This window comes from Alnus glutinosa, chromosome 5, assembly GCF_958979055.1.
Source record: "Alnus glutinosa chromosome 5, dhAlnGlut1.1, whole genome shotgun sequence".
In the NCBI taxonomy this organism is placed as follows: Eukaryota; Viridiplantae; Streptophyta; class Magnoliopsida; order Fagales; family Betulaceae; genus Alnus; species Alnus glutinosa.
In genome coordinates, this window is record NC_084890.1 from 21,680,487 (window position 1) to 21,696,084 (window position 15,598).

Sequence of the window (15,598 nt, forward strand, 5' to 3'; positions counted from 1 at the left end):
ACTGAAAAAAACTACGCCAATATATATTGTAACTTTTTTACAGCACCTAAACTCAATCCATCGAATATAACTCGGCCAATCCTTAACCCTAACTCATGTAATCTGATGGGAGATGCATGCCATTGAATTTGAAGTGCTAGCACCATCCTGCCAAATTCTCTCATTCTCAATAGTTATTGTCAGATCTATTACATTAGCTGATGAGACCAAGATCCTCTCCAGTTGCTCTCAACTGGAGAGGAGTCGGTCCTTTATACATAGGGACATTTTTGTAATTTCACAGTTAAAAATCAATTGGAGAGGATCTTGATGCTAGCCGATGTAGCTTGAGTGTCCTTCACTTCGGCATCATTACCACTCTTCTAAGCATTTTGTAGCTTCTCAAATGAGGATCTTAACCAGCACTAGATTGTCATTTCCACTATAAATCTTTTAAATACCAAATTTCAGCAATTAGTGCATTCCATCACCACAATATAAGGTAACACCATAGCCACATCATTTTTACAAACAATCTTGTAAACAAAGTGTCATTGCAGTCAATTTACATCTAAATAGTAAGCTCCCCATCCTCCTCAACAAGATGGCAAATCATACATGGAGTAACAATTTAGGCAGCCTTATCATATCTGGATAGAGCTTTTCACCATGTTAATAGAGTTGGTAACATCATATTGATGATAAAGTGGTGATCACTTCACTTGGCTAGATCTTAGAGGAACCTTATATTTATCCCCCATGCTTGACCATTTGAGAATGTTTGAATCAGCTTTTAACTCGAAACTCAAAAAATGAAGAACAGAAGTCACAAAACTACAACATAATTTATTAAACCAACGCATAAAAGCCACATGAACTTCATCTTCCTCCAACACTTCTAAGATGGTAATCAGGTGTGGAGAGGCACCATCAGATACTACAGAATCACATCAACAGGAAACAATACCTTTTCAGGTAATTGAAATAAATAAACCATTAAAACCATGTTTTATGCATTGAACATATTTTATACTCTAGCAGTTGTTTCTGTTTTCATCTTTTGTAGCACAAAGAATTGGAAAGAAATGTCTGAATCCTGATTTGAGATTAATGAAACAGTTCTTCAATGTTTGTTGCAACAAGCCAGCAAATAAGAGATTCACTGACAATAATAATATTATTTGAATATATTACTTGTATTTTGAAATGAACAGTGGAACACTTGCTGCAGAACCCTGGTCAGCTGTTATAGTGCCCTTCTGATTCTTTCATCAAGAAATTGCAGGCCAGCAAAGCTGCCCCAACAGCAGGCTCTACCTGAAGATCAATTTGTTTTTGGTAAAGAAAATCTTACAAGAAAAAGAAATAGCATACAGTAATTATTTAGGTTGTAAACTTCCACATGTCCATAATCCATGATCTGCTGTTGATCTGTGGTATGCATGTAAAATGTGTGGATTTGACCTCCTTTGTGAAAACTATATCGGATAGGTACAGAAAGATTTTAGCCCCAACTTTATCAATGGAGATTTGAAGTGTCAGCAACGAAGTTGTGGCTTATACTTTTTGACAGCTCTTAAAAATTATTTTAATGCATTCATATAATGTACAGAGACATAGACAAACACAATTAGTTGCACAAACATGTACTTCCTGAATAAAACTGTCTATAACAATGCAAACTTCATCCATAACTCAATACAGGCTTCGATGCCATATCTAAAAGGGTAAATTACACCCAAAAAAAATAAACTTACACAACATTTGAACTTCGACCACTACCTTACGATGCACTACAACTCAGACCTATAAACTACCAAGATATTGAGTTACTCCCTGACTTAGATTTGGCTGTTAGTCTAGATAAAAAAAATTAACAAGTGCCAGTCACGTGCACATGAACCATTTATTCGGCCAAAAATTCCCCGGCTAGAGAGAAAATTACAAAATCATCCCTCTCCTAGTGGCTTGGGTGGGGCTGACTGCAGCCACGGCAGAAGAAGATAAGGGTGGCCGCATGACCACCCTAGGAGAAGAAAGGGGGCGACCGCAATGGCTGCACAGCCACCCGAAGAGAAGATGAGTGGCTGCGAAAATAAAGAGGATAGTGGGTGGCCGCGTGGCAACCCCTAATAGGAAACAACAACTGGCCGCGCGACTACCTCTTATCTTTTTCTGGGTGGCCACAAACCCATTATTTTCTTCTAGGAGTGCCGCTCCCCCCCCCCCCCCCCCCCCCCCCCTCTCTCTCTTCTCCTAGGGTGGCCCACAAATTTTTTCCCCCACTCTCTTCTCTTGGGGTGGACATGCAGCCACCCACTGTCGGCCATATCCTCTCTTCTCCTAGGGGTTGTCGTGCGGCCACCCATCTTCTTCTGCAGTGGCTCTGCAGTCATTCCCACCCCCACCCCAGCCACAAGGATAGAGATAATGTTTTAATTTTTACTCTGTAACCGGGGTGTTTTTGGCAAAATAAATGGTTCATGTGCACATGTTAAAACTTCCATCCAAACTAATGGCCAAATCTGACTCAGGATGTAACTCGATTTTTTTTTTATTTATTTACTTTTTTTGTAGTTTTTAGGTCCAAGTTGCAATGAGTCATAGTTAAGAGGTCAAAGTGCAGATGGGGAGTAAGTTTTTTAGGGGTCTGTGGGAGGAGTAGAATCAGAAGTCCCATGGCACTAGTATCTCCTGAGACACAGACGCAGAAGAAAGACTAAAATTTAAATTCATACGGTTCTCTCACTAAACTAGATATGTACGTAGAGATTACATAAATAAATGCAGTGACTTTAGCATACTTTATCTGATTAAAAATTAACAAAACAGAAAGAAGAATAAAACTATACTGTGAATTGCCGAGAGAGAGAGAGAGAGGGAGAGAATTTGTTTTATGATGAAAAATGAAAAGTGAAATCTGGACCAGTGTTTTCCAAGTGGAGGGAAAAGAGGAATGCGAACCATTGGTCTAATTGGATAAGCCCCAGGGTAGTGTTTGTAGATACAATTCATAACTTCTTTTCCTATATCCCAATTCTTATTAGCTTCAAGGACACCACCAACCATCACAATAGGGAAAGAGCCATTTCCATCTGCAATCAATATCAACATACATTTTAAAAGGGTTAGACACCGAGCAAAAATGGAAAAATTATACATATTGGGTATAGATACATAACAGATCAGCACTTACTTATTATGCATACGTAGGTTTTTTTTTTTTTTTTTTTTTGCCCTTTTATGGCCTTTTAGTGTGCTTGTATATTCATATATAAATGCATACATGCATAGGTATGCATGAATGCATGTCAATATTTAGACTGTTCCTTTTATTTGGAGGAAAAACAATCCACCAATTTAACTTTTGTATTCCATCTTATCACAGTAATTAAAAGAATTAGTAAAATTCGATGTTATTTCAGGCATTTTGAGTTCTTTAAATGCAAACTTCATTTCCATAATTCAAACTGTCAAGAATCAAAGTAAACACATTTAAACAAAAAATCTAAATCATTATTTATTTATTTAAATAAAACATTTGAATGATTATAGTAAGACAAGTTAAGAACCTTCGCCACACAAGCAAAGTCTTTGAACAACAGCTTTCACGCTTATAGCCAATTCCTGGACTGCATCAACTAGTATCTTATTTGCGATTTGATCACCTGCTTCTGCACAAGACACTACTTCCGGAACAAGTGCTGCAATACGTGCCCAAGATGGATCCGCATAAGTCCACCTAAGTCCAATGAAAAAAATATGAATCAATTTTAATATCCTAATTGAATGTGTCCTGTAATATTCAATGAGCTAAAAAGGGACCAGTCACTCCACGCCATTGTTTCCAAAGACAACTGAAGTTACTTGTTTCGAGATGAAATTAGGCTGGGTCTGAATCAATTGTACCAAATGTTGAAGAATTGTGATACTTCAGGCACACTCCAATAAAAAACACTAACAGCTAACCAGTAGATCAACTTCTCTTGTGTCTTTTTTTTTAAACCCCTACCCTCTCACCATAGAGGCCCCGCAACAAAATGCAAGGCATACCAACGAGCTATTTACAGGAAATCAAAATACTAGGACCAGTGCCTAGAAGTGACAAATTTCTCCATCACTAGGGAAAAAAAAAAACTGAGTCTAATATCTCATTCAGTTACCAAAGACTACCTAGCATGATGCTTCTCTCTGTCTCTCCCAATCTCTTCCAGCCCCCCCCCTCCTCCCGCACACAGTCGGCACGTTTCATCTCAATTCTAGTTTGTTTCTACTGTTGTTCTGGCTCCTCACTAGGTTTGTGGGTTTCTGTGATGGGTTTCCTAAGGTGGTTCTATGCCGAAGCTAAGGTCTTCGAGTTTTTGGTTGTAGAGGGGCATTCAATGTTGCATTTTGACGAGTAGAGGGATTTTTTTTTTTGAAAAGAAAAATAAAAAAGTACACATACCCCCCTCAAATTACCAACTAATTGCCAACGTAACCCCCCCCCCCCCAAAAAAAAAAAAAACTACTAAACATGGTCAATGTCCCTATTTTGTCCCACAAAAAAAAAAAAAAAAAAAAAAAAACCTTAACAATTTTTTCACAAAAGACAAAAATAGCCCAATAATTTTTTTTTTTTTTTTAAAAGTGAAGACCCACGGCAATTTTTTTAATTTGCCATGGTCCACCATTTTTTTTATTAAGGGTATTTTTGTCATTGGGGGACATTGACAATTTTTGGTAGTTTAGGGAAAACATTGATGCAATCTTTAAGTTAGGGGGAGCATTAACAATCAAATAGTAATTTGAAGGAGGATATGTGTACTTTTCCAAAAAAAAAAAAAAAATCAAAACATTCTATGGGTGGCCGACCACCCCAAGTGTATTATTATTATTTTACAATCTTGGGTATTTTAGAAATTTTGATTCAATTCCAGTGAGAAAATCATGTGTTGTCACTAAACTAAAGAATATGAATGATCATTCAATTCCAACTTCTAGTATTCCCAATAATAGCCATTCCTATTCTTAAAGAAATAATCATTCTGTGTACCAAACGTGCCTTTAGTCTACTTTGAAATGATTATGGGTGGCCACATTTTGAAGATTGTGTAAAATTAGCATAAGTCAAATGCTAACTCAAACAATGTGGTGGCTCCAAAACTTTCAAGCCAAGAACATAATTAACTTATACCAACTTAAAGCCCGATGCTTAGATCTATATGCCATTCCAATAGACTTTGGAGACACCAAAAAAACCAAAAAACAAAAACAAAACACAAAAATAGAGAGAGAGAGAGAGAGAGAGAGAGAGAGAGATCCACACAGGCCCTGCTAGATCTCAGAAATTTAACTAGCAATTGTGACTACATATGACAACCATCAGAAGAAGTTTCAAGAAAGATACCCTATCAGTTCATTAGGAGAAGAAAGGTCGAGAACCTTCAAAATACTGTGTGTAAGCATTGTCTGTGGACCACGACCATCATGAGCCCTCACTACCGCTGTTAATGCCTGTGCAGCAATCCCATAGCCACTACAAGTTATCACATATCATCATTCATCAAATTTGTATAAAATAATTCTAAGTATACCGTAATGTATTCAATCAATTATAAGAACTTTGAGCTTGTAATATTATATGCTAGTCTTTCCCTTCAGTGGGATACAAGTGACCAACGTAATCATTGAGAAACCAAAGATTTTTGTCCAGTTGGTTAGACAAAGCAGCACTTTATTTCGAACCATATGGAAAATTAATACTAAAGTAACAAGCCAAGAGATTTGTTAGAGCAAATTAAACTTAAAAAATTAGATGTCAATTAGAGATCCACATACCACCTTTTACTAAAAGACAAAGTTACGAGTTTATTTCAATATTCAACAGAATTGCTGCTGTCCATCAACATGCACAACGAAGGTTTTCCCAAACCCAATTTCAAATGCACCTTTCGCAAACCAGTGGCATTTGTGTATGATAAGCAAATAAGTAGAAAAGATATGTTCCTCAGCAAATTAAAAAGGATGTGTATCTCAGAAAACTTGCATTCTACAAGACTACATTAATTCAGCAAGTAGCTCCCTTCTTAATGTTTGGGTAAAACCTCCACAAGACTACATTGATAAGAATTGGAAATCATGGAAAATTAAGGTCTGTATTCTTTTACATTGTATTAACAGGAGTATCCGTTTTCTGCTAAGGTTCTATCAACAATGACCAATAGATCTTATTTATAAAGATGAAAACCCTCCTGTCAACTGTTGAATGCCAGTACAAAGACAAATTAGTATATCCCTTTAAGTTCAGGTTCATTTAAAAATCATGTGCTTATAATCAATTTTCCTATCATCAACTAAATAAGAACTTAGAATTTGACAGAAGCACTAATGATTTCTGTATCACATTTACCAAAAAAAAAAAAAAAAAAAAAAACCCCTTAATATTTCACATCCGAAAACCTACTGAGGAAACCGTCTGTAAAAGGTATCAGAATATGAGGTTGGTATCCTTGACATCGGCCACAAAGATGAGTCAGCAGAGGGCAATCTCAAAAAGCTACTAGCAAAGTTCTTTACATATCTACAGATTGCCAGTAACTCTAAGTATCCTTTGTTTCAAATAGCACGACTCCTTTAAAGATTTGGCTCCTCATTTGAGATTTGCAGCTCTTCAGAGTAGAGCTGAGATGATGAGAACATAATTCATATTAACAGAGCTGTAACAACTCTCTATCAGCTCATGATCTTTATATTCAATAAGAAAGACAGAGTTACAAAATTCAAGAATGGTTACAAGTCTCTGAAAGTACCCCCATGCCTTACAAACATTAATTTCTAAACAATATCAACTTAAGCAAACTTTGTCATTCACCAGTCAATCCCAACAGGATTAACAGGGTAAATTGGGAAAAAGAGAGAGAAAACTAACAAAATCACAGTACTTTTACAGCTCAACGTTCTTTGTATTACAATTAAACATCAGCATCTAAAATTTTAGCACTTCAAGTTGCATACTGTTCCAGTTCTCTTCTTAGGTTCAGCTAATGCCAATTTTTAGTCTAAAAGGCCAAAAGGAAAATGTTTTGGCTGAACATACTACAAGCTTCTTTAACTTCTAACATATAGGGAGTCCATTTTGTCCCGAAAACCATGAACGAATTGTACATTGTCGTAATGCGAAAGGGAAGTGCTCAATTATAGCTATTACTGTGTCTCTGATTGCTTGGTTTCATCTTCTGAACTAGAAAATTACAATTTCCAAGAATTTGGAAACTATCTTGGGTAACTAAAACTGCCAATTCATTTGACAGCAATATGGTACTTTGCCAGCAGACAAAGCATATCAAATATCGGATTGAGATCTACTACAATTAGGCTGTCTGAATTTATGTGAGAGAGTGGCTATGGAACCCACCTACCCTAGGCAGGTGGGCTCAACAACCTGGACTGCCCATGCAAGGTGGGCCCCACAACCTACTCTCTTAGGCTTCCCGAATTTCTGTGGTGGATCCTCAACCTTAAATACTGATGTGTATATACATAGTATATCATCACCATCTTGTAAAGATGAATTATTGCCTCATCTTTCCCTGTCACAAAAGCTTATTGACTTGTCATAAACTTGCACGCATTCAGATGTTTTGGCCCATATAAGCTATTTTTTTTTCAGATCATTTCAATGACATAGTATTAACACACAACCAAAGCCACCCGTTATTTAAGAAAGCAATTGGAAAAAAAATAACACATTCTCATCATTTACAGTAATAAACTAAAAGCACACCAAGACTTGATCACATACCTTCCCCAATCACCTAAGACAGGTCCTGCACCTGCAGCCCGAGCTTCTCTACCATCGTTAGAAAAACCATAACAAATGCATCCTGTACCAGCAATTAAAACGCATCCATGAAGCTTTCCCAGTGTCCCGCTTGCCAGAGCTGCTAGGGCATCATTGTGAACATATAGCTTTACATGACTAGGGAATATGTCCCTGAGTAAATCAATTTAGAAGATTCAAAACCAGTTCCCAGTTATCAGGTACAGTATATGCAAGGAGAAGGTCTACAAGATTTACCCATAAAAGATGTACTAATGTTAGGAAATGTCCTATCTTATCCTAGACTAAAAATACGTGAGACATCTAATTTCAATGGAAAAAGAAAGAAACATAATGCAAACACCATTTAGCATTTTTGTATATTTATCTCCCGTTGCAAGAAATAATAACATGTAATGATAACTTTTAGACATTTCCAGAATTTAGCCACAATTTCTGAGAAATTTTTTGAACACCCTTTTCATTTATGATGTCCCTCATTGCTTCCCCTGTTGGTACAATCATAAACATTAGAGAAACTACAAAACTTCGTTTCTGAAACCAATAAGGACAGGACCTGGATGCATCTACCGAGGACAAGTCGAGTTGATGGACAATGCAACTAATATTTGAGATCCTTCCTTGAAAGATGTTAGTACTCCACCTTTCAAAGTGTCAAAGGATGTGAAAGACCACCAGCTCTTTAAGAAACCCAACTCTTGGGCTGAATATATACACCATCTCAAGAAACCAATAGGAAGGAAATAAAACAAAGCCAAAGCCCTAAAGCATTCTGCAATATAATTCTTCACATACCAACAGCCAAAACCAACTTTTCAGTTCAAAATAGTACTTTTGTTCCCTACATTCAGCTTACAAAGTTATTCGAGCTCATCTATGCCAAAAGGGATTTGTTCTTTTTTTTTTTTCAATTTTTCTTTTTGTTTGTTAAGTATCTATGTGAAAGGTATGATGAAAAGTGTAGAAACAGTGGAAGTAGGATACCTAAAACCAGACAGGAATGTGATCCGATAAAACTGGAGGTTTAAGGAAGCATTTGCCTATTCTATATACATAAGCCCATTAAAATCATGGAAGCGTAGCCGTTGGTTGAGGAAAACAAACACAAGGAATAGTTTTAAATCTTGCCAAAAGTGGAGTTCAAGAAATTTTAAATTTGCAACAACAAATGATGGTATAGCATGTCTTAAATTTCAACTTTGGACATTGTTAGAATGATAGGGGTTTCTAGAACTTGCAGGTGAGGCACCAATTGTCTCTGGTGAGGTGTCCAATTAGCTGTCAATTCATGGGCTGTATTGTCCTATATATTTGAATGAATGCAGGAAGAGAATATTCACTCCCATTTCTCTTACATTTGCCAATTTCGATTATAACTAACATGATATTAGAGCCAACTTCTAGGGTCTAGGATTCTTATTTAGTCACTTTGTTTATAGCGTTTGTTTTTCCTCTCTTTTTTGGTTAAAATTTCACATCTTGGTGTTGGTGAGTCTCCCTCTAGTGGCAGCACTGCCCGTGTGGGCTACGGGCAGTGCGTTGATGAAGCTCTAAAAGAGCTATTCTTGGTGACCAGAAAAAGTCTCCTGTGAGAAAAAAATAGATATATATAAATCGATTTTGTTTGTTTATGGTGGTGTAATTTGGTGTTCTATGGTGTTTTCGGCACTTATGTGGTATTTCTCAATGGTTTCCATGGTCGTTGGCATTCTCTGTGGTGCTCAATGGCTGTTCCAACGGCTTTTACGGAGGTTCACACCAGATTTTGATGAGAATCATGGCGTGTTTGAATGTTTTCCGGTCATCGGTGGCCTATGTATATGCCGCCGAGGTAGTCGTTGGAAATTTCTAAGGCTTGTTGGCATCGTCACTCGCCGGAGTTGACAAGGAAGGCCCTTGATTGGTTCTGGGTGCTTTGCTACTCCCTATCATGGATAAGGATAGCCACGTTCTCAGTTTATCTCTATCCTTTTTTGTTTATAAGAAAATTTTTAACTTTTGATTAATTGGTGTATTCACTATCCTGGATAAGTTGTTTGGGCTCAGTCATCAGTTCAGCTCCCTTTGGCCGATTTTGTATCCTTTTTAACCAGTTCATCAACTCTTTGGCCAATTCAGTATCTTTTCTCCCAACTCAAAGTATTTCTCGACCGGTTCAGTAATTTGAGATCGTTTCAATACCTTTTTCATCCGGTTTAGTTTCTTCTTCAACTTGTTCAGTGATTTTCTGGCTGATTCAGATAATTTTCTGACCGATTCAGTGGTGTTCTAGCCCGGTTCATGTTGATTTAGGTCAATTTAGTGCATTTTTGTTCAGTTCTTGCTATTTCTTGACTGGTTCAAATAGTTTTTCAGCTGATTCAATCATTTTTTGGCCCGTTCAAGTGCTTTCTTGGTCAATTTAGGTGGTTTATCGATCTCAATTAGGCTACACGGAGCAACCGCCGGGTTTGTTGCTTAGGGGGAGTATTAGAGAAGTGTCTACAAGTTTATATGTCTGCAAGTGTTGTTGCAAAGTTGTCGTTAAGCTCGGTCTTCATATCATTGTTGAATTCTCAGCTATTTGTGCTTGATGTAGGTTGTTGGTGGAATTGATCATTGGAATTTTGACCGTTGTTGTTGGTTGTGGAGATCCAACTAGCCCTTGTGTTTTCCAGCACGATCTGACCGGCTCTTTTGTTTTCCAACGAGCTTCGACTAGCGCCTTTGTGTTTATGGCTAGATCCGGTCGCCTTTGTGTTTTGTGACAAGATGCGACCGGCCTCTTGGTGTTTGGTGGCAAGATCCAACCGGCCCTTGTGTTTTCTAGCACGATCTGACCGGCTCTTTTGCTTTCCGACTGGCGCCTTCGTGTTTACTGCGAGATCCGACCGCCTTTGTGTTTTGAGACAAGATCCAACCGGCCTCTTGCCGTTTGGTGGCGAGATCCAACCGCCCTTAGTGTTTTGCAGCAAGATCCAACCGCCCGTTACTGTTTTCCAGCAAGATTTCGACCGCTGTTGAATTTTTTGGCGAAATTTCAATCGGTGTTGGTGCTTTTTGTGAAATTTCAGCTCATTTATGTTCAGTTTCATGCATTTTCTTGTTAAAGACGTTTTATAAAGTCTGCTTTGTGTTTGTACGTTCCAAGCCGTTCCAGCTTGAGGGGGAGTATTAGAGTTTGTTTGTTTGCTTTGTTTCTTTCTTCCAAGCTGAGCATATGCTCCATCTTGAGGGGGTGTGTTAGAATCATAGGATTTTCTTGAACTTATAGGTGAGGAACCAGCTGTCCCTAGTGAGGTGTCCTATTAGCTGTCAATTCATGAGTTGTATTGTCCTATACATTTGAATGAATGGAATGAATACAGGAAGAGAATATTCACCCCCATTTCTCTTACATTTGCCAATTCCCATTATAACTAACAGACATATACCAGAAAATTAAAATATACCTTTACAGCATGAAGAAAAACTGACAGAATAATTTCACAATACTATACCTTAGCCAATTTAATATCCTTTCCTGATCCTTTGGATGGTTAACACCAGAAACACCTAAACAAGCAGCACGAACAGAAGACCAAGTTGAACCTGATTTACAGAGGGCTTCGGCCATAACCTGTTCCAATGTATCCTTGGAAGCACTCTCTGTAGAATCAATAAATGTAGAAAAGATCAAAATATGAGAATAATTCTCCATTCTCCTCCACCATTTCTCAAAAGAGCAATCAAGAATAATGGGTTTCAACTCGCAAGTTCTCCTTTTGTGTATTTGTTGCACTGCCATAGTCGATAACATGATTACCAACTCCCTATATTGCAAACTGAGACATGAATATTGTTAACCTGGTTGTGGTAAACATTATTGATTAAAACATTTCCCACCTTTTCTTTGTATTGTTGCCCTGTAGGTTGTGTTACAAATGTCATGTTGATGAAATAATGTCTTGTTAACTTAGACCTCGTATACATGATCACCACATTCTCTCATCTAATTGAAGTAAACTGTGATTACTGATCAGGAAAGTGACATCTTTTAACCAAGAAATTTCCAAGGTCGACAATATCTCTGTTATCTTGGACCAATCAATCAAATAAAATCAAGGAACCAAAAGGGCATCGTCTTTAAAAGTAAACTGCCAGGACAAAAGAGAAAAGTGCTTGTGGAGCTTGTATTACCAACATATGATTATTGAATTAAGAGAAATTTCTCAAGACAACAGTGAGATCAACCAAGCTAGATGCTTATACTAATGAATGATGACCATAAAACAGGCTTAGCTGAAATGAAAAAGGTGTGGACGACCAATAAAGCAGGCAAGAAAAATTTATAAATAGCTGCACTGATAAAAACTAAAAAGAACTAAAATTTTTGAAAACAAGATGAACACACACATGGAGACGGCTTTTCATGCACAACAAAAAAAACCAAGACCATAACTGGACTCATTAGAAGAGGTCATGGTTATGGCTGAGACTATTAAAAAAAGACATGGCAGCCAATAAATTTGGTTAAAATAGAAAATTTGATCTATATATTTCCAAGAAAGGAAAAGATACATGAATCAGCAAAAAAAAAGTTTTAAACTTGTTTCATCAAGTCATATAAACTTAAAATGAGGTTCTACAATTAGGATGAAAGCCTTCAAAATAGTAACACTGAGGTAAATTGGAGTCATAGTCAGGCCAAAAAAAGGAAATTGACCCTTTTCGTGAACAGAAACCCATGCTTTTCGGTTTAACATATACACAACAAAACAGGGAATAAAAAATACAAATATTACAGCATAAACAAGAACCATTGCCCCAGAACTTGCCAACTATTTGGAAAGATTAAAACTTAATGATATTAGGACGCCTTTAGAGATGTAAATTTAGAAAAGTGACACCAACTCAAAAACAGAGTGTCAAAACTAATAAATTATTAATATGACTTCAATAATTCAGTAGATGTAAATGAAACAATATGGAAATTCATAAAGGTCTCAAAAATTCAGGTACTCCAAGGTTACCCCACAGAAAACTTTAAGAAAAATTCACATTTGGGTCCTAAAAATCAGCCATATACTCACAAGCTAAACACCACGATGAGAAGCAAAGAAACCCACAAGCACAAACATAGAAACAAAAAGAAATTCCATAATGAATTAACTTTTCAAAGGTGAAACACAGACATTCCGTTTGGTTCTCATGAAAACACAAGGAAAACAAATAATAAGTAGTTACCTCCGACGCTGTTGTGGTTGGAGCAACCAGCGACGGCGCGTGCGAGAATGGGAAGAGGGTTTGGGAGGTTGTGGTCGGAAAAGGGAAGCAACGGCATGCAGACGCAGACTGTGGAGGTGGTTCCACCATCCAAACCCAATACGACGCCGTCGGACCCATGTCCATTTTCATTCACTCCTAGTTGACTTTGTTGTTCCTTCTCATCTGAGAAACATATTTCTCCGTTGCTGTGCGTACTATTCTTCTTCATGGAATCCAACGAATCTTAAAAGGCACGACAGAGAGAGGTGGTACGGTGATTCAAGACGAGACCTTTCGGGTTTTCTGTGCCTTTCGTTTGTTTTATAGAAAACTGTCATCACCTGCCATGTCAGCATAACTGACCCAATGAGATGCTATACTTTTTTTGAAATGAAATTACACTTCGATTAGATTTTACTAACCATCCTTCTGATATGTTTTATAGTTGGACCTACATCCTCTCCGGTTGAACTCAATTGGGGAGGAGCCTATTAATTATATAGAATGATATTTTAATAATTTTAATTGATATAAAATTATTAAAATACTCTCTTATATAACTAATTGACTTCTCTCAAGTTAAAATTAAATCGGAAAGGATCCTATTGCTTTATAGTTGGGATTGGGATTGATCTCTCGTCCTGGAAATGGATCCTCTCTATTTCACTTGAAATGAAAAGAAGTCGGTTAATTGCTTTATAAGAAGTAAAGTTATTCAAGAAATTAAAATGACAAATTTACATCTAATAAAACAATTAAACGACTCATCCCCATTTCAAGTGATCCTATCCCCCTCATCCCTCGTAAGCAAGGAAGTTGCTCTTTCCCAAATTACAGCAACTCCCCTTTTAAATATATATTAAATAATGATTTTTCTTCTAAAAAGAAGGCTCAAAACTCATTTCACATATATGTCACATTAAAACATATTTTCAAACAAAACAAAAAAAATAAAAAATAAAAAATAAAAATAAAAAATCACTTAAAAAGGGTTATTAGACATCATCGTAATCTTCGAAGATATTGGATATAATGTGTGACGTCCCACATCGCCTGGGAATGAGGATGTGTTTATATGTATAAATACACCATTTATGACACAACGCGTTTTAAAGCCGTGATGGCCATGAACCTATTAGAACTCCGCAGTTAAGCGTGCTTCTGCGAGAGCAATACCAAGATGGATGACCTCCTGGGAAGTTTGGTTTGGGGAGCCAAAAGCAGACAATATTGTGTCATTGGGGGTGGGTCGTTACAAATGGTATCAGAGCCATTGCCCAGCCTGAGATGGTGGGAGCGTGCACAAGCCCAATGAGGGACGCCAGCGGGGACGCTGGGTCCAAAGAGGAGGTGATTGTGACGTCCCACATCGCCTGGGAATGAGGATGTGTTTATATGTATAAATGCACCATTTATGACACAACGCGTTTTAAAGCCGTGATGGCCATGAACCTATTAGAACTCCGCAGTTAAGCGTGCTTTTGCGAGAGCAGTACCAAGATAGGTGACCTCCTGAGAAGTCTGGTTTGGGGAGCCAAAAGCGGACAATATTGTGTCATTGGAGGTGAGTCGTTACATAATGTGTTGAAGCAATTTTCTCACGCAGGACCAACGATGGATTTCCAGCAAAATAGAGAAAATTGCCACTGGGTTCATTGGTCTCAAGGGGACCGAAAATAAACTGATGCTTAAGTTCGCATGGTGTTTAAAGAATTTTTGTGAAATAAGAGATGTGTTAGGATCGAGAGCAGGTGCACTAATGAGCAGATGAAGTTTCGACAGAACTGCAAAACAATGATAACAAAAAAGAAAAACAAACAAAATAAACTCTTTTATTTTTTGCTTTTGTTAAATAGTGAAACAGAAACAAATAAAAATAAAACAAAAGTCTACCTAACCTAGTAGAAAAATAAAATCAATTCAAATAACAATCGATTTTCACAAATCATCAAATTTCCCGGCAACGGCGTCAAAAACTTGTTGTGAGTTTTAAATTACTCGCAAGCGCAATAATCATTTACAATATAGTGTATGTGTAAGTGCGAGGTCGAATCCATAGGGAATTGTTTTGCAAAAATTAATTTATATATATTTAAACTAATTCTATTTTAACCTAGTTCCAATTTTTGGGATTTTAAAATAATAAACTAAATAAAACTGAATTAAAAATAAAATGAGTAAAATAAAAAGCACTAAGGTTTTCCGAATTCACCTCGCCAAATCAAAGCGCATATTCTCATGTTTGTTCATACATGCGAATTGCAATAAAATCCTATACATGTTTTAATTTTCATAAAATTACCTATTGAAAGATTCAATGAATTCATCATTTCTACAAATCACAATGAATATTAAATTTAATTCAAAATCATCTAATGTATCCGTTTGATTAACAAATCACAATGGATATCCAAATTAAATCAAATAAATTCAATTTATCCGTTGGATGAAACACTTTGAATATCCAACGTTTGCACATATATTAATCGAAACAAACAATTAAAAGAGTACGTTTTAATCATTTAATTGAATTGAAATGAATATACATTTGGATTATACGAACAAAACATG

The 15,598-nt window shown here is 36.9% G+C and overlaps 1 protein-coding gene across 2 annotated transcripts; it reads right to left on the minus strand.

Annotated features, from left to right (window-relative positions):
* Nucleotides 1-221: 221 nt before the first annotated feature.
* On the minus strand, nucleotides 222-13,329 carry LOC133869492 (uncharacterized). 2 transcript variants are annotated; one of them, XM_062306517.1, is made up of 8 exons: nucleotides 13,007-13,329; nucleotides 11,281-11,428; nucleotides 7,763-7,954; nucleotides 5,369-5,497; nucleotides 3,552-3,721; nucleotides 2,944-3,074; nucleotides 1,174-1,296; nucleotides 222-916 (listed from the first exon to the last, which is right to left on the minus strand). In XM_062306517.1, the coding sequence occupies exons 1-7, from the start codon at nucleotides 13,254-13,256 to the stop codon at nucleotides 1,219-1,221; spliced, it is 1,098 nt and encodes a 365-aa protein (XP_062162501.1). In that variant the 5' UTR covers nucleotides 13,257-13,329; the 3' UTR covers nucleotides 222-916; nucleotides 1,174-1,218. The 2 variants fall into 2 exon arrangements, with proteins under 2 accessions (XP_062162501.1, XP_062162500.1); XM_062306516.1 differs by lacking the exon at nucleotides 222-916 and having other exon boundaries at nucleotides 959-1,296.
* Nucleotides 13,330-15,598: the final 2,269 nt, after the last annotated feature.